This window comes from Delphinapterus leucas, chromosome 2 (assembly GCF_059928025.1).
Source record: "Delphinapterus leucas isolate spDelLeu-1000000601 "Yukka" chromosome 2, BTC_Dleu_Yukka2, whole genome shotgun sequence".
NCBI classification, from domain to species: domain Eukaryota; kingdom Metazoa; phylum Chordata; class Mammalia; order Artiodactyla; family Monodontidae; genus Delphinapterus; species Delphinapterus leucas.
In genome coordinates, this window is record NC_143130.1 from 66,163,097 (window position 1) to 66,182,303 (window position 19,207).

Below are 19,207 nucleotides of genomic sequence, written 5' to 3' on the forward strand. Positions count from 1 at the left end.
ACTTGAATACATTCTGTGTTACCCACTGGGAAGCAAGATCTTTTTTTAATGTTATGTAACAAAATTTATTGGCCATATTGTCTAACTTTGTAATTCCTGGGATCCTAAATAATTACAAGATCATCATACCTTCATTTTTATACTCACGAATTGGGAGGCGCACAGTGTCACTGAGGCTAAACCTCCTTACATTCCATGCTTCTTTTCATTTTCCAAGGGTATTAATGGGGTGAGGGGAGAGGGGTGAGGGGAGAGGGAGGAATGGAAAGGGGCCTAGACATTGGCACTTAAAAAAATTCTCAGGTGATTCTAATGTACATCCACTTTAATAGTTTATCAATTGATTCTCTTGAGTCTCCTAGGTATTGATTATATTGTCTATATAGAATTTCTCTTCCTTTTTTAAAAAGAAAGTGTTTTCATTAAAAATGAGTGCTTGCTTTCTGAAAGTTATTTTATTATAAAGTTCTTCTGTGATTATTGAGGAAAATTCACAGAATACAAAAAAGCATAAAGAATCTTTTAAAAAATCCATAATCCTCCTATCCCCAAAACAATCTTCATGCCACTTATTTAATTTTCCATGTTTTACTTTATTTATCAGAACTTCCAATACATTTATTTAAACGGTGGTGACAGACAGTAACTAACGTTTCAAAATTAAATATAATTTTGCTGTAGATTATTAGTTGATACCCTTTATTAAGCTAAGAAATTACCATTTTAGTTTGCAAAAAATTTTTTCTAACACAGGGGTAAATGCACAATATTAAATACATTGCTGGCATTCATTATAATTACCTTTTGGTTTCTCTTCATTACCCTGTTAAAAGTAGTAAATGTTATAGACAAGTCTTTTCTCCAATGGTGACCCATTCTTGCATTCCTAGGAGAAATCCTACTAGACCATTAATTCTTTCAATTCAATTATTTTATCCATGAATTCAAAAGGTATGTTCATAATGAAGATGGTTTTCTTATGCTGTCTTTGTCAAATTTTGTAACCAGGGTTATTCTGATTTGGCTAACATGAATTAATGATGTCCTATCTTTTTCTATGTTCTGAAATAGTTTTTCAGAACTAGAAAAACTAGCAGCCTTAAAGGTTTATTAAGACAGAACTTGCCCATAAAATCATCTAGTGCTTTTGGGGGAAGGAGAGGGATCTTTTAGTATATTTATTACATTTTTCCACAGTTGTTTTCGTATTTTTTGGGGGGGGGGGGAGTGGTAATTTCCATTTCTAAGCTTTCAAACTTAATGGTAAAAGTGGTATACACAGTATTAATTTAAAATTTTGAAATATTTTTCCTAACCATAATTATGCATTATTTCCAATATTGTTTATTTGTGCCTTTTCCTCCTACCGAATCACATTTGCCAATGGTTTATTTACCTCTCTTTTTTCAAAATAGACTTTACTTTTATTTATTCATCCAGTCATCCATTCATTCATTTATTTATGGCTGCGTTGGGTCTTCGTTGCTACGCATGGGCTTTCTCTAGTTGCAGCGAGCGGGGGCTACTCTTCGTTGTGGTGCGCGGGCTTATTGTGGTGGCTTCTCTTGTTGTGGAGAACGGGCTCTAGGTGTGTGGGCTTCAGTAGTTGTGGCACGCGGGATCTAGAGTGCAGGCTCAGTAGTTGCGGCGCACGGGCTCAGCTGCTCCTAGGCATGTGAGATCTTCCTGGACTAGGGCTCAAACCCATGTCCCCTGCATTGGCAGGCGGATTCTTAACCACTGCGCCACCAGGGAAGTCCTACTTTTTTAATGGCAGTTTCAAGCTCAAACCAAAACTAAGCAGAAATTACAGAGGTTTCCCATATACCCCGCCGCCACACACACACACAACACAACCTCCTCCACCATCAACACCTCACATAAGAGTGGTACATTTGATGCAATCAATGAACCTACACTGACACATCATTATCACCCAAGTCCATAGTTTATTTATATTAGGGGTCAGTTTTGGGGTTGTACATTCTATGGGTTTAGACAAATGTATAGTGACATATACCCATCATAACAGTTTCATACAGAACACTTTCACCACCCTAAAAATCCCTTTTGATCCACATACTCATCCTTCCCTCCCTCTAACCATGATCTTTTCATTATTTCCATAATTTTGCCTTTTCCAGCATGTCATATAGTTGGAATCATACAGTATGCAACCTTTTTAGATTGGCTGCTTCCACTTAGTAATATGCATTTAAGGTTCTTCCATGTCTTTTCATGGCTTGATAGCTCATTTCTTTTTAGCAATGAATTACATTCCATTGACTGGATGTGCCACAGTTTATTCACCCATTCACCTACTGAAGGACATCTTGACTGTTCCAAGTTTTAGCAATTATGACTAAAGATGCTATGAATATCCATGTGCAGGTCCTGGTGGGCTTAAGCTTTCAACTCATTTGGGTAAATACCAAAACGCATGACTGGACTGTATGGTAAGAAACTGCCAAATTGGAAGCAAAGTGGCTGCACCATTTTGCAGTCCCACCAGCAATGAGTGAGAGTTCCTGTTGCTCCACATCCTCATCAGTATTTGGTGGTGTGTTTTGAATTTTTTTTTTCTCCCTTGGCCACACTGCGCAGCATGTAGGATCTTAGTCCCCCAGCCAGGGATCAAACCCATGGCCCCTGCAGTGGAAGCTCGGAGTCTTAACCACTGGACTGCCAGTGAAGTCCCTGTGTTTTGGATTTTGGCTATTCTAATAGGTGTGTAGTGGTAATTTTAACTAGCAATTTCATTTTAATTAGCAGTGCCCTAATGATGATGTATGATGTTAAATATATCTTCATACGCTTATTTGACATCTGTGTATCTTCTTTAGTGAGGTATCTATTAAGATTTTTGCTCATTTTAAAATTGTTTCTTTTTCTTACTGTTGAGTTCCAAGAATTCTTTGTATATATTGGCTAACAGATATGTTTTGCAAATATTTTCTCCCTGTCTGTGGCTTGTTTTCTCATTCTCTTGATATTTCCCTTTTTAAAAATCCATTTCAAAGATTCATCTTTCTGCTTTATTTATTTTTGTTCTCTAATTCATTAATGTTGCTTTCATCTTAAATACCTATTCTACTCTCTTTGGGTTTATTTTTCTAACTTCCTGTTTCAAAGCCTCACTTTGTTTTCTACCACCTATTTATCTTTTTTCTTACAGATACTAAGACTGTAAATCTCCCTGTATCTCTTCAGCTACATCCCACATTTGTCCTCTCATTATTTAGTTCTAATTATTTTAATAATTTCATTTTGGGATTCTAAGAGTTTTTTGCAAGAGTGAAAATAGAACACATATCAATTTTTCTTGGAATTTATTATAGCCCAGAATGTGATCAATTTGAAAATAATATACTCTGAAGGGTACACCAAATACCAATTCATATTTTAAATCCTCTCTTTATTTATTGATAAACAGTCTAGAAAAAAACTCTAGTGTAACAGTTATATGTCGAGAGACAGCATCCACAAAACGAATAAAATGAATATGTTGGATACGGTTGAAATAAACAATTCAAGATGGCTAAATAGCAGAATGGAGGCAGAAAGAAAAGCAAGTTAGTGAATTAAAGGTAAACCTGAGGAACTTTCACAGACCAAAGTAGAAAGACGAGTACAGAAGAAGCATTTTGAAAAAAGGTGAAAAAAATCCAGAAGTTTCAACATGTAACCAACAGGAATTCTAGAAAGCACCAAGAGAATGGAGAAAAGAAAATATTAAAGAAATAACAGATAAGAATTTCCCAAACCAAAAACATGAGTCCTCATACTTAAAGTGCCCAACTAGCTATGTTTTCAAAACCTACTCCAAAATTTCAGAATATTAAGGATTTCTCTTAGAGCACTCAAAAACTGATCACATATGAAACCTGACTTAAATGACTAAAGGATGTATTACTCTAGAGGGAAAAAAAGTACATCTGGAGAAAATAGTAGGATGCAAGAAACAAATTAGCGAAAAAAAAACAGAAGTTAAATACATTGATAGTAAAAATGCTTAACATGATATGAAAAATTCAAATATTATCAACTTATCCAACTGAGAGGGAATGAACAGAGAAGAAAAGTATGCTACAGTTTTTGTCTTATACAGGGCATGGATATAAACAGTGTGACAAAATATTGTTATAAACTTTGCATATACATATACATATAACTATGCATATACAAACTGTAAGGGTGACCCCTAGAAAAACTAAAATAAAATATATAACTTTGAAATTATAACAGGGGGAAAAAGGGAAAGAAAACTTGATCAAACCAAGAAAGTAGCCAAGAAACTAACCAAACAGAAAACACGGTAAATATAAAGCACAAATTAAGGTAAATCAGTAGTGAAATATAAACATATTAGTAATTATGAAATAAAGTGTAGCAGTGCTACTATCAGACAACATAGGATATAGTAATGTGAAACTCATTAAATGACACAAAGAGATATTGCATAATGATTTAAAAACACTATTTAAAGATTTACAAGTACCCAATAACATATCTCCAGAAGATGTAAAACAGAAACTGAAATTACAAGGAGAAACTGAAAAGTTCATACACATTAGAAGTTCCCAGAAGCTGCCTAATTTTCAATTCATACTCATCACACTTAAGTTCTACAATATTTAATTGAAAAATGCTTTCAGCAGTGTCAACAGTGTTGTAGGACAAACTTGAGAATGTCTTTGGAGAGATATATTAATAAGAAACAAACTGTAAATAAGTCTAGTTCAGTAGAAGAGTATCAGATGTAAACAATGAAAACTACTTTTTTCCTAAACTTTCTTGTGTCACAAAGTAAGTCTGAAAATAAATATGAGCAAAATTAAGAAATACCACTGACTTCAAAAAAGGCGGTCAGCTCCACAGGAAAAAGAAAAAAAAGAAAAATCACACTAGTCAAGGATTTTATTCTTCATGAACCTTGGGAAAGCTGTATAGTATGTGTTTAAGAACATAAGCTTTGGAGTCCAACAAACCTGAGTTTGAGTGCTAACTCCTTGCGTTACAAAACGGAGATAAACACATCAAGCTCTTAATTTCCATATCAATTAAGTGGGGATAATTTGTAGCTCCATGAAGCTATCACCTGGATAAAATTAAATAATGCCTGGCATTATTTAATTGAGTCCAATGCCTGGACTCAATAATTAAGAATTATTGTTGTTACTATTAAATTGTAGCTGGGGTGCAAGATGTGAGAAACTGGGTAATATTCTTGGTATTACTTAATATCTGTTTTGCAAAGTGCTTTTGATTTTAAAAATCAAATGGGAAATATTTTCCATTTACTTCTCATAATATTTGGGTTCTCAGTTCATAACAAAAACTAGTTGTAATTTTAAAATTAAAATTAGAATTGCTAATTTTAGACTGAGAGAATAAGGCTGATAGAATAAAGGCTCTCACCCTACCACAAAGTGCCCCAAATTTCCAATTTAAGGAAGAGAAAAAGATAAAGAATGGCACTATTATTATCATTCTCCAGTCTCAGTAATTTCTTCCCTTTTGGAACCAGAAACATTTCCAGAGAGAAAATACCCAATGGAATTTAATCCTGCACAGAAACCAGAGAACAAACCAGTCAGTCCAAACAGCTGTTTTGGTGGCAAGGATACCCTGAGCAACTTCTTTGTTTTTACTGAAGAAATGTCATTATTACACCTAAGGTAGATTTAAAGGTTTATGGGCATGAAGGTTTTAAGTAATTAAAGGAAGATCTTATTCACGTGCTCCAAGAATATATCAAGCCCTTTACGTATATTTAGTTCTCAGTACTCAAGAGGATACATTTTAGAAGACACAGAAGCAGAGCCCCCACACCTTACCTCCAAAAAAAAAGGAGAAATATTAAGCCTGAGCTCCCTTAACACTAAGTCTATTGCAAAACTTACAGATGGGGAATACATTAAAGCAAATACCACTTGTACACTGGTTTGTTCACATACTTACTTGTGTCTCATAAATTCAGTTCAACAGGCTCTCTGTGTTACTTCTAAGTATAAAGCTGACAATATAGTTCCTTACCTTTCCATTAGCTTCTCTTTATCCCAATTGAAGTGGCTAAGGAGTATTCTTGTGATAGTTGCTGGATTCTAAAGAAGGGGGAAAAAAAGTCATTTTAAGGTAATAGCACTTCACTGACATTTAGTGAATTTTTAGGTTGAATTTAAAGTTCTACAACACCCCACCCAAATGTCCTTTCCTAAGGTATTTCTTTATTCCCCTAAGAAAATACAAACTTTTTATGGAGGACACCAAGGGGGGAAAGGTGTGTGTGGGGGGATGAATTGGGAGATTGGGATTGACACATATACACTAATATGTATAAAACAGATAACTAATAAGACCTGCTGTACAAAAAATAAATAAAATTAAATTTTAAAAAAAGGAAAATACAAAGTTTTAATTATAAGGTCAAGACTATTTAAAAATAGTTTGTCACACTAATATGTCAGGTTTCTATGGGATTCTAAAGTAGAATTCAAAATAAGCCAAGAAAAAATTAAATGAAAAACTACTGTATAATTAAGCGCTAATTAAAGTGAACCTTTTTGCAATTAGATTTAACAGACTGCCGCATCGGCACACTGTAAATCAATAAAATTTCTAAAATTTTACGTAATAAATAGTTCAAATGAATCCAAACCATTTTTAATTCAGAAGGTCCTTCAGACATATTTAATGAAAACAAAATATCTGTACTATGAAATAATTTATAGAATATAATCTTCAGCAGCTATTTCGTTTCTAGAAGGAAAGGCTACCACCATGAAATAAGCCCAAAGTTGACTGCCTTATCATTCAATGATGTCACAAATACTTCCATTTCCCTTGAAACTAGTGAGCAGAATTTTAACTCGAAAGGCAATGGGCCAATAAAGATGTTAAAAAAAATAAAAATAAAAGATCCAAGAAAAAAAAAAAAAGGCAATGGGGTGGGGAGGCCCTTGGCTGGGGACTTCCCTGGTGGCGCAGTGGTTAAGAATCCACCTGCCAATGCAGGGAACATGGGTTCGAGCCCTGGTCCAGGAAGATCCCACATACCAAGGAGCAACTAAACCCGTGCGCCACAACTACTGAGCCTGCACTCTAGAGCCCGCGAGCCACAACTACTGAGCCCATGTGCCACAACTACTGAAGCCCGCGCGCCTAGAGCCCGTGCTCCGGGCAAGGCAAGCCATTGCAATGAGAAGCCTGGGCAACGCGATGAAGAGTAGCTCCCGCTCGCCGCAAGTAGAGAAAGCCTGCGTGCAGCACAAAGACCCAATGCACCCAAAAATAAAATAAATAAAAATTAATTTGTTTTAAAGGCAATGGTGGGGGGGCCTTCCCTGGTGGTGCAGTTGTTGAGAGTCCGCCTGCCGACGCAGGGGACATGGATTCGTGCCCCGGTCCGGGAAGATCCCACATGCCGCGGAGAGGCTAGGCCCATGAGCCATGGCCACTGAGCCTGCGCGTCCAGAGCCTGTGCTCCGCAACAGGAGAGGCCACAGCAGTGAGAGGCCCACATACCGCAAAAAAAAAAAAAAAAAAAAAAAAAAGAATAAAGGCAATGGGGGGCTTCCCTGCTGGCCCAGTGTTTAAGAATCCGCCTGCCAATGCAGGGGACACAGGTTTGAGCCCTGGTCCAGGAAGATCCCACATGCCGCGGAGCAACTAAGCCCGTGTGCCACAACTACTGAGCCCACGTGCCACAACTACAGAAGTCCGCGCACGTAGAGCCTGTGCTCCGCAACAAGAGAAGCCACCACAATGAGAAGCCCGCGTACCACAACGAAGAGTAGCCCCCGCTCGCCGCAAGTAGAGAAAGCCCACGCACAGCAACGAAGACCCAATGCAGCCAAAAATAAATTAAAAAAAAAAAAAAAGGCAACAGGGCCTAAGAGATGGATGAAACCCAACTCATTCAAAGATACTAGAACTAGTTACAATGTCAGAAGTGAAAGTCAAACCTGAGTCTGCTTATTTGTATTTCATGTATGACTTTATTACATCAAATAACATTATAAAAAAGGTCTCCGTATATAAACTACTTTTATTTCCCCATAGTTAGACAACAATATTAGTTAACTACTGATTTAGTTAAAAAGTAATCCTGTATAAAAATGTCATGAAAGAAATCCCTATCAATTATTCTCAATAATACCATTTTTCACAGAAAAAGTCACATACATCCACTTCCCCTTTGGCAAAAAAGTCGAAGATGCAGACATTATAAGTCCCAACCCTCCACTCCAGGCACATTTTGCTAATCCATCCAGGTATTCCTTACTTCTTGAACCCAGACTCCCTTAAGAATCCTCCTTTAACACAGCACTTGAGAAAGACACTCCCAATCTAGAAGAATTAATATGTGAAAAGGAACCTATTAGCTGATCCTAAGTTGTAATATTTGTACAGAATATAGACATTGTCAAGTGTCCAGAAATATGATACAACAGGTTTTTACAATAGGATTTGCCTACAATTGAGTTATTCATTTAGTCGTATGTAAAATAAGGGCAATAATCCTATTAACTGGGAAAATTAAGTCTAGTCGTATCCACTGGGATTTTGCAAATATAACTTTGCGGCATCCAATGCATGATATAATCTCTGCCACTAGACAGCACACTTGGGGGAAAATGTTTCAGGAATTGTTAATTCTCAACTTGCAAAGAGAAAAAAGGGAGAGGAGGGGAAATGCCCTCTTTGACTTAATATTGCTAAATACCTTTTCTGTGTCTGAGTTCAAAAATTGGTCTCGGGACTTCCCTGGTGGTGCAGTGATTAAGACTCTGCTGCCAATGCAGGAGGCGTGGGTTCAATCCCTGTTTGGGGAACTAAGATCCCACATGCCGAATGGCAGCAGCCAAAAGATTAAAAATTAATTAATTAAAACTGGTCTGATCCAGAGGTTTCCAAACCTGTTATTCGTCCTTCAAAAATTACTATGGAATCTTCTGTTAAAAACAGATTCCTAGGTTCCACCCCCAAATGTGCTCATCACCAAAGAGATTCAGAACATTAGACTACTCATCCCTCAGGATGAAGAAAACATGACAACTTTTCTGATTTTAGCTGTTTAAAATTTTCTCTGTAGGTGTAATGTGTTTAATAATGTATTGGAGGTACATGCTCAAAAGTTTTTCCCAATAGGACATTACTGGAAAATCTGGCTAAACCACACGATGATGCCGGAATATCTACATTCTGCCAGGGCTCTACACTATAGGTCAGAGGCTGTTTCACAATACTAAATAAATATATTTGGGTCACTATCTTAATGCAGCTGGCTCAAGTCATTTACGTGCATTGCACATAAATGGAAAGGTGATGGGGGAATGACATTGATTGTGCATCTACTGTATTCCAGACCCTGTACAAGGTATGTATTTTATACATCTCGTTTAACTCTCAGAGCATTCTGTAAGGTAAATATACTTACCTCCCATTTTAAATATGAGAAAACTATGATTAGGCTCCATAAGGTTACAAAAATTACCCAATATCATGCAGCTAATTTAGTGGAACAGTTGTGGGGACTTCCCTGGTGGTCCAGTGGGTAAGACTCCGCTCTCCCAATGCAGGGGGCCTGGGTTTGATTCCCTGGTAAGGGAACTAGATCCCACATGCATGCTGCAACTACGAGTTCACATGCCGCAACTAAATATCAGACATGTGGCCAACGAAGATCCCGCATGCCACAACTAAAACCCACTGCAGCCAAAATAAATTAAATAAATAAATTTTTTAAAGCTGATATTTTAAGTGGAATAGTTGTGAATTCTCACCTAGGACAATCTGGATCTAATATTCCTTCGTTTATTCTATATAGGACAATCCAAACGAATATTAAAGAGCTCATTTAACTACTAGTCATATGTCTAAATATCCTTTATATCCTCCACCAAAGGGTAATTCAGGGCAGGATGAAGAGAGGATGGCAGAAAGCTAAGAGGCACAAGTGAGCTTTCTGAGAGACTGAAAAATGTTCTACTTCTTGAATGTGATGGCTGGTTATATGAGGGAATACATTTATCAAAACTCAAACTATACACTTAAAAATGGGTACCTTTAGTCATACCAATAATGTTTATTTTTATTTAAAAACAGAACAATCTGTCTTCTGGTCCTGACCAAGATGGAGTAATAAACACAACTCTCTCCCACAATTACAACTAAAAACTCTGGACAAAACACAACTAACAGAGTACTCTGAACATTAAATAACAGCAGGCAGATTGGGGAGAGCAGTGAAAAACAACAAATAAGATGATGGTGAGTATCGGTTTGTTTTTTCTCCTTCATTTCCTGGCTTTGACACAAGGGTAGGCCAAATAGGCATACTGTATAGTAGGCACAATCAGCAAAAGCTGAAACAAGTGCATCTTCTTGGCCAGAGGACTAAGGCAAAAGGCTCCCGGAGGTGGGGAGAATACTTTTTTCCTTTTTCCCTTGTTTCTTTCTCCCAGCCCTGCCCTGAAGCCAGTCCCAGCCATGAAACTACACTACTGCAGACCACAGAAAACCACAAGAGAAAACAGACTGCTCTGAACACAGGAACCAGGAAGACGAACCCCAGTGTGAAAAAAAAAAAGAGTGTGGGAGAATCCCTATTATTTTCTTTTCTTTTTTTCTCTTGCCACTTCACCTCAAGGCATGACAGGCAGGAAACTAAAACAGAGAACTCCGTGCATCTGGCTAGAGGAATGAAGGAAAGGGCCACTGGGAGATAAGAGTGTAGAGGAAATCACTGAAAGGAGAGATGGAGAAGTAGATTCCTAATTCTGTGTATGAACCAAGTCCTGGGCTCACATGTAAGCTATACATGTGTGGAACACAGCCAAAGAATAGGAGAGGCTTCCAGAACCAGAACCAGAACTATGGTATAAACCACTGCCCAAATCCTAGATGAACCTAAGTGGGAATGGGAGGGGCAAACTCAATATAGCAAAGACTTTGAAAACTGAACAGATAATGGAACCAAATCTGTACATAAAGTGAGAAAGAACTTTCAGGTAGAACCTAACTGGGTTGACTTATTTACTAAAACAAAAGATCCTCACCACTCTCTAAAGGATTTTAAGAGGACGCAGAATCTCACACAACATTCCAAACATCCAGGACAGAATCTGAAATTACCAAAGCAAGAACAACAAAAATCTGATCAATTATCAACAGAGAAGACAATTATTTGATTCTGACCCCAAGATGACCCAGATATTAGAATTATCAGACAAAGACTGTTAAAGCAGCTGTTAAAAACATGATACATTGGGTAAGGGTGAACACCTTAAAATGAATGAAGGGAATTCTTAGGAAAGAAGCTCAAATTATAAAAAAGAACCAAATGGAAAATTTTAGAACTAAAAAACCCTAAGATCACTCGATGGGCTCAACAGCAGAAAGGAGATGACAGTAGTCAGTGAACTTAAAGATATGTCAATAACAATAAAATTGTGAGTGTGTGTGTGTGTATGTATGTATATATATATATATATATATATATATATATATAAATAAGAAGTCTCAGGGCCCTGTGGGATAATATCAAAAGCTATCAGCCTAGACTTCTATACTCAGTCAAAGTATAGTTCAGGAATGAAGACAAGGATACTCTCAGACAAAAGAAAACCAAGAGAACTCATTGCCAGCAGACCTGCTCTAAAGGAAATGCTAAAAGAAGTTCTTCAGACAGAAAGCAAATGGTACCAGAGGGTAACCTGGAATTTCAAGAAACAAGGAAGAGCAACAGAAATGGTAAATGAGTATCTCAGACAAAAGAAAACCAAGAGAACTCATTGCCAGCAGACCTGCTCTAAAGGAAATGCTAAAAGAAGTTCTTCAGACAGAAAGCAAATGGTACCAGAGGGTAACCTGGAATTTCAAGAAACAAGGAAGAGCAACAGAAATGGTAAATGAGTAAATATCATAGACTATTCTTCTCTTATGTTTCTGAAATATATACAAAACTGTTGAAACCAAAAATTATAACATGTCATGGTAAGGTGAAGGGTTAGATGTAACACATATGACAATGACAGTATAAAGGGACTGATAGAAAGGTCATCTATATAGCTATAAGGTTTCTATGTTTCACTTGGAGTGGTAAAGTATCAACTCTAAGTAGACTGCGAAGAGTGAAATATTTATATTATAATCCTTAGAGCAACCACTGAAAAAAAAAAAAAGAGAGATGGCTAAAAACACCAATAGAGATTGATCATTTTGTGTGATACTAGCTTTTGGTTTAAAGTACATGTATGTATTAAAAGTCCAATGAATTATCCACCTATTTTCATTTAATTAAGACCTTAAAAATCAGAAACAGATGTTGACCTTTATCAAATGCTGTTACAATATCAAAGGAAATGATCACATTGTTGATCTTTTTTAAACCTATTAATGAGATAAATTATGTTAACATAATTTCTAATAATAAGCCATTCTTGGGGGGGAGAAAAACACCAATAGATACATGAAGTGGAATATTTTCAAAATCCAATCCAAAAGAAAGCAGAAAAGGAGGACCAAAGAGAAAAATAATTTAAAAGACCAAAATTCAACCACATCAATAATTACATTAAATGTAAAAAGTGAAGGAAAAAAACCCACTTAAAAGACAGATAACTATACAAATACCAAATTATTACGCTGTATACCTGAAACTGATGTCATATGTCAATTATACCTTAATTTTTAAAAAAGAAATCTTTATGCTGCTAAATAAGAGACAGAGAGCTTAGTTTTTTTTTAAAGGCAAAACTATATGTTGTTTATAACAACCCATTTTCCAATATAATGACACATAGAGACTAAAAGTAAAAGGATGAAAAAAGACGTATCATGCAAAACACTAATCAAACAAAAGCTGCAGTGGCTATATTTCTCAAAGTAAACTTCAAAACAAGAAAATTTACCAGTGATAAAAAAAAACCCTCACAATGGAAAGGTCAAGTTACTAAGAAAACATGCACTTAACAACAAAGCCTCATAATAAATAAAGCAAAAACTGTTAAAAATGAAAGAAAAACAGACAAATCCACAATTATACTTGGAGATTTCAATGCTCCTCTCTCAGTAATCCATTTAACTAGACTGACTATTCGGAAAATAAACCATCTTCTATCAAATAACCCAAGGGCCAACAAGGAAGTCTTGAAGAAAATTAGAAAACAACCTGAACTGAAGAAAATGAAAATACAACACATCAAAATTTGTGAAATGTAACTAACACTGTTTAGGAGGAAATTTATGGCACTAAATGCTTACATAAGAAATGCAGAAAGATAAATGCTTTTTTTTAAAAAAAAAAAAGCAAACTATATCTAAAGCAAGCAGAAGAAATAATACAAAGAGAAGTCAATAAAACTGAAGATAGAAAACCAAGAGAAAATAAATGAAACCAAAGCTAGTACTAAAGATCAACAGAACTCTAGCAAAGACTAACCAAGAGAAAAGAGACCCAAATGACCAGGAATTCACAACGTAGATAAAACAGACCAATTTTCTTAAAAGTCACTAACTACTAAAATTCACTGAAGGAGAAACGGATAATATGAACATTCCTATATCTATTAAACAAACTGAATGAGTATTTAAAATCTCTGCACAAAGAAAACTCAAGACCCAAATAGTTTCACTGGTAAATTCTACTAACCGTTTAATACAGCGGTCCCCAACCTTTTGGGCACTAGGGACCAGTTTTGTGGAAAACAATTTATGGATGGTTCAGGTGGTAATGCTTACCTGCCACTCACCTCCTGCTGTGAGACCTGGTTCCTAACAGGCCGCAGACCCGTATCGGACCTGGGGGTTGGGGACCCCTGGTTTAAGGAACCCAAAAATATCAATTCTACACAATCTCTTACAGAAAACAGGAGGAAACACTTCCCAATTCCTATTATAAGACCAGCATCACCCTGATATCAAAATCAGACAAAAAACATTATAAGAAACTACTACATGAGCAAAGATGTAAAACTCCCCAACAAAATATTAGGAAATCAAATCTAGCAATTTGGGGTTTATCCCCAAAGTGGGGTTTATCCCAGTATTGCAAAGCTACTTAAACATTCAAAAAAAATCAGTAAATATAATCATATTAATAGCCTAAATAAAAACTACAAGATCATAACAGTAGGATGCAAAAAAAGCATCTGACAAAATTTGACATCTGGTACTCATAAAAACTCTCAGCAAATTAGGAACAGAAGGGAATTTCCTTAATTTGGTAATCTATTAGAAAAATTACAGCTAAATTACAGAAAATCTATTAGAAAAACTACAGCTAATAGAAAATCTATTAGAAAAATTACAGAAAAATTACAACTGTCGTGTTAAAAATGACATGATCTATGCAGAAAATTCCATGGACCTACAAAAAAGTTCCTAGAATAAATGAGTTCAGCAAGTTCCAGAATATAAGACCAATATATTTTTTTAAATTTTTATTGCAATATAGTTGATTTACCATGTTGTGTTAGTTTCAGGTGTACAGCAAAGTGAAGCAGTTATACATATACATATATCTACTCTTTTTTAGATTCTTATCCCATATAGGTCATTACAGAGTACTGAGTAGAGTTCCCTGTGCTATACAGTAGGTCCTTATCAGTTATCTACAGACCAATATTTTTTTTAAAAACAGCTGTATTTTTTTTACATACTAGCAATGAATAAATGGAAATCAAAAAAATTTTAAGTTCCATTTACAACAGCATCAAAATATGAAGTATTTAGGTATAAATTTAACAAACTATGTGAAAGTATACATATGCTGAAAACTGCAAAATACTAGTGAAGGAAATTTTAAAAGACCTAAATAACTGGAGATATGCCATCTTCATGGGTTGGGAGACTCAATGTAGTTAAAATATTAATTCTTCCCAAACTGATCTATAAGATTCAACTCAATACCAATCAAAACCCCAGTGGGATTTTGGGGTGGATATCAACAAGATATTTCTAAAACTTATGGGTTAGCAAGGAAACTAGAATAGCCAAAATAATTTTGAAAGGAACACCACCTGACTTCAAAACATACTACAAAGGTATAGTACTGGCAAAAGAATAGATACACAGGTCGAAGGAATAGCAGAGAAGCCAGAAATAGATTCATACTAGTATGGCAAAATGATTTTTACGACAGTGCTAATACAATTCAATGGGGGGGAAAATCTTTTCAGCAAACAATACTAGAAGAATTAAGACATCTATCCATCTACATCCATACAGATATATTTTAAATCAACTCTGACCTATACCTCAGACTTCATACAAAATTCGTAATGGATCAGATGTAAATGTAAAACATATGAGTATAAAACTTCTGGGAGAAGAATCTTTGTGACCTTGAGTTAGGCAAATAGTTCTTAGGTACCAGAAGTACAATCTGTAAGAAAAACAGATAAACTGGAATTCATCAAAATAAAAACGACACTTAAGGGAAAGACATGCCACAGACTGAGAGAAAACATTTGCAAATCACACATCTGACAAAGAATTTGTACCTAGAATACATATTTCAAAAATCACTTGAAGCCTAACAAGAAAACAAAAACCCAATTCTAAAAATAAGCAAAGCTCTCTTCTAGTTATCGCGGCGCAAGACACCCTCTACGAGACGGTGCGGGAAGTCCTGCACGGGAACCAGCGCAAGCACCAGAAGTTTTTGGAGACGGTGGAGCTTCAGATCAGCCTGAAGAACTATGACCCTCAGAAGAACAAGTGCTTCTCAGGCACCCTCAGGCTCAAGTCCACTCCCCGCCCCAAGTTTTCTGTATGTGTTCTGGGGGACCAGTGGCATCGTGATGAGGCCAAGGCTGTGGATATCCCCCACATGGACATCGAGGCCCTGAAGAAACTTAAGAATAAGAAACTGGTCAAGAAGCTGACCAAGAAGTATGATGCCTTTTTGGCTTCAGAGTCTCTGATCAAGCACATCTCACAAATCCTGGGCCTAGGCCTGAATAAGGCTGGCAAGTTCCCTTCCTTGCTAACCCACAATGAGAACATGGTGGCCAAAGTTGATGAAGTGAAGTCCACGATCAAGTTCAGATGAAGAAGGTGCTGTGTCTGGCAGTGGCTGTTGGCCACGTGAAAAATGACAGATGATGAGCTTGTGTACAACATCCACTTAGCCGTCAACTTCCTGGTGTTGTTGCTCAAGAAAAACCGGCAGATCGTCCGGGCTCTGTACATTAAGAGCACCATGGGCAAGCCCCAGCGCCTGTACTAAGGCACAGCTTAATAAACCATACCCCCATATTTATTTTTATTATTAAAAAAAAAATAGGGGCTTCCCTGGTGGCGCAGTGGTTGAGAGTCCGCCTGCCAATACGGGGGTGAGGGGTTCGTGCCCCGGTCCAGGAGGATCCCACATGCCGTGGAGCGGCTGGGCCCGTGGGCCGTGGCCGCTGAGCCTGCACATCCAGAGCCTGTGCTCCGCAGCGGGAGAGGCCCGCGTGCAGCAAAAATTAATTAATTAATTAAAATAAATAAATAAATAAAAACAGGCAAAAAATCAGAACAGACATTTCACCAAAGAAAATCCATACAGAGACATGAAGAAGCACATGAAAGGACGCTCAACATCATTAGTCATTTGGGACACACAAACAGAAGCCACAATGTTATCACCACATGCCAATTAGAATGTTGGGGTGGGGGGAGAAATCTGACAATCCCAAGTGCTGCAGTGTGTGTGGTGCATCTGGAACTCTCATACACTGCTGGTGGGAATGCAAAATAATACAGCCAACAAAAAAAGTTTCAAAGTTTCTTACAAAGATAAACATATACTTAGCACAACCCCAAAATCTCACTATTAGGAACTTACCCAAGTGAAACAAAAACTTATGGTCACCCAAAAACCTGTATGAGGATATTTATAACAGCTTTATTTGTACCTGGCAAAAACTGGGAACAATCTAAATGTTCTGCAACTAGGGAATGGATAAACAAATCATGGTACATCCACTGGATGGAATACTACTCAGTAATAAAGAACTACTGATACACACAACAACATGTATGAATCTCAAATGCAAATTCTAAGTGAAAGAAGCTAGACTCAAAAGGCTATATATTGCATGATTCCATTCATATGACAAGGTAGAAAAGGCAAAACTATAGGAATGGTGTATAAATCCCCTGGTTGCCAGGGATTAATGGGGGAGGGGTTGACCAAATGGGGTAGAAGACAGGAGGTTTTTTAGAGGGTGATGATGGAACTGTTCTGTAAGTTCACTGTGGTGGCAGTTACATTCTCTAGGCATTTGTCAAAACTCATGAAATTGTACACCCAAAAGTATAAATTCAGTGTATGCAAACTGAAATATAAATTTAAAATGTAAATTATAAAAGTAATCTAACCTGCACTGGATCCTCTATAATGGAATTCTGACTGTTAGAAGTACAATGATACCTTATAACCCATCAATTACTGGGTATTTATCTGGAAAAACAAACAAAAAACCCCCCACAAAAACGCTAATTCAAAAAGATACATGCACCTCAAAATTAACCGCAGCATTACCTGCAATTGCCAAGATATGGAAGCAACCTAAGTGTCCATCAACAGATGAACGGATAAAGAAGATGTGGTATATATATGCAATGGAAATTTTGCCATTAGCACCACATGGATGTACTTGGAGGGCATTATGCTAAGTGAAATAAGTCAAAGACAAATACTGTGTGATATCACTTATATGTGGAACCTAAAAAAATACAACAAACTAGTGAATATAACAAAACAGCAGCAGACTCACAGATACAGAGAACAAAATAGTGGTTACCGGTAGGGTCGGGGCAACATAGGGCCAGGAGGTACAAACGACTGGGACAGGCTACAAGGATGTATTGTACAATATAGGGAATATAGCCAATCTTTTGTAGTAACTGTAAATGGGGTGTAACCTTTAAAAACTGTATAAAAGGGCTTCCCTGGTAGCACAGTGGTTAAGAACCCACCTGCCAGTGCAGGGGACACGGGTTTGAGCCCTGGTCCGGGAAGATCCCACATGCCACGGAGCAACTAAGCCCATGTACTGCAACTACTGAGCCTGCGCTCTAGAGCCCGTGAGCCACAACTACTGAAGCCCGCATGCCTAGAGCCCGTGCTCTGCAACAAGAGAAGCCAATGCAATGAGAAGCCTGGGCACAACAACAAAGAGTAGCCCCCACTCACCGCAACTAGAGAAACACCCGCGCACAGCAACAAAGACCCAATGCAGCCAAAAATAAACAAATAAAATAAATTTTAAAAATAAATAAATAATAAACATTGTATTTTTAAAAAGTGCGGCATCGAAAGGGCAATCCTAAACAGAAGAACACAGATGTGAAATTATTTAGTGCCAGGCACTTTATATACATTATTATTTCATTTAATCCTCACATTAATACTTTATGTAAGGTAAGCATTATATACATTTTACAGATGACGGTAGAGAGGTTAAGTGACCTGACCCAAGATAAAACAAGTTTTAACAGGATCTGAATATTAGATGACATTTATAAAAATTTATACTTCTGGCACCCCAAAGATTCTTATTTAATTGCTTTAGGTTGGGGACTGGTCAAAGGAGAGAAACCCACCTATGTATGCTACCAAAATTCATAATTAAAATTCACTAATCCATTATTCTAGTGGAAAGTCAACTCAAGCTCTTGGATGAAATAAACAACTCTTCATCGTATTCTTGCTCGTCTTCCTCTTTTTTTTTAAGGATATAAACAAACCAAACAAAATCAGTTAATGAGAGAAATCACTATAATTAGAAAATTAATACTACTGACAGTGATACATTTAACTTTCAGGACAATAAGGCAATCTAAAATGTCACATCATCTCTAGTTATAAACTCTGAAACAATGGTTTCCCCATTCTGGCTACATATTAGAATCTCCTGTGGAACTTTAAAATACCAATACATAGGGCTTCCCTGGTGGCGCAGTGGTTGAGAGTCTGCCTGCCAATGCAGTGGACACGGGTTCAAGCCCTGGCCTGGGAAGATCCCACATGCCACAGAGCAACTAGGCCCGTGAGCCACAACTACTGAGCCTGCGCGTCTGGAGCCTGTGCTCCGCAACAAGAGAGCGCGATAGTGAGAGGCCCGCCCACCACGATGAAGAGTGGCCCCCGCTTGCCAAAACTAGAAAAAGCCCTCGCACAGAAACGAAGACCCAAAAATAAAATATATATATA

General features: G+C 37.1%; 1 protein-coding gene and 1 pseudogene across 1 annotated transcript in view; one reads left to right on the forward strand and one right to left on the reverse strand.

Annotated features, from left to right (window-relative positions):
- ARIH1 (ariadne RBR E3 ubiquitin protein ligase 1) overlaps positions 1–19,207 on the reverse strand; it is a 113,095-nt gene that overhangs the window by 68,152 nt on the left and 25,736 nt on the right. Inside the window, exon 2 of the mRNA XM_022579959.3 lies at positions 6,037–6,104. Within this exon, the coding sequence (XP_022435667.1) occupies positions 6,037–6,104 (68 nt within the window). The remainder of the gene's footprint in view (positions 1–6,036; positions 6,105–19,207) is intronic.
- Positions 11,990–16,440, forward strand: LOC111177891 (large ribosomal subunit protein uL1 pseudogene; annotated as a pseudogene).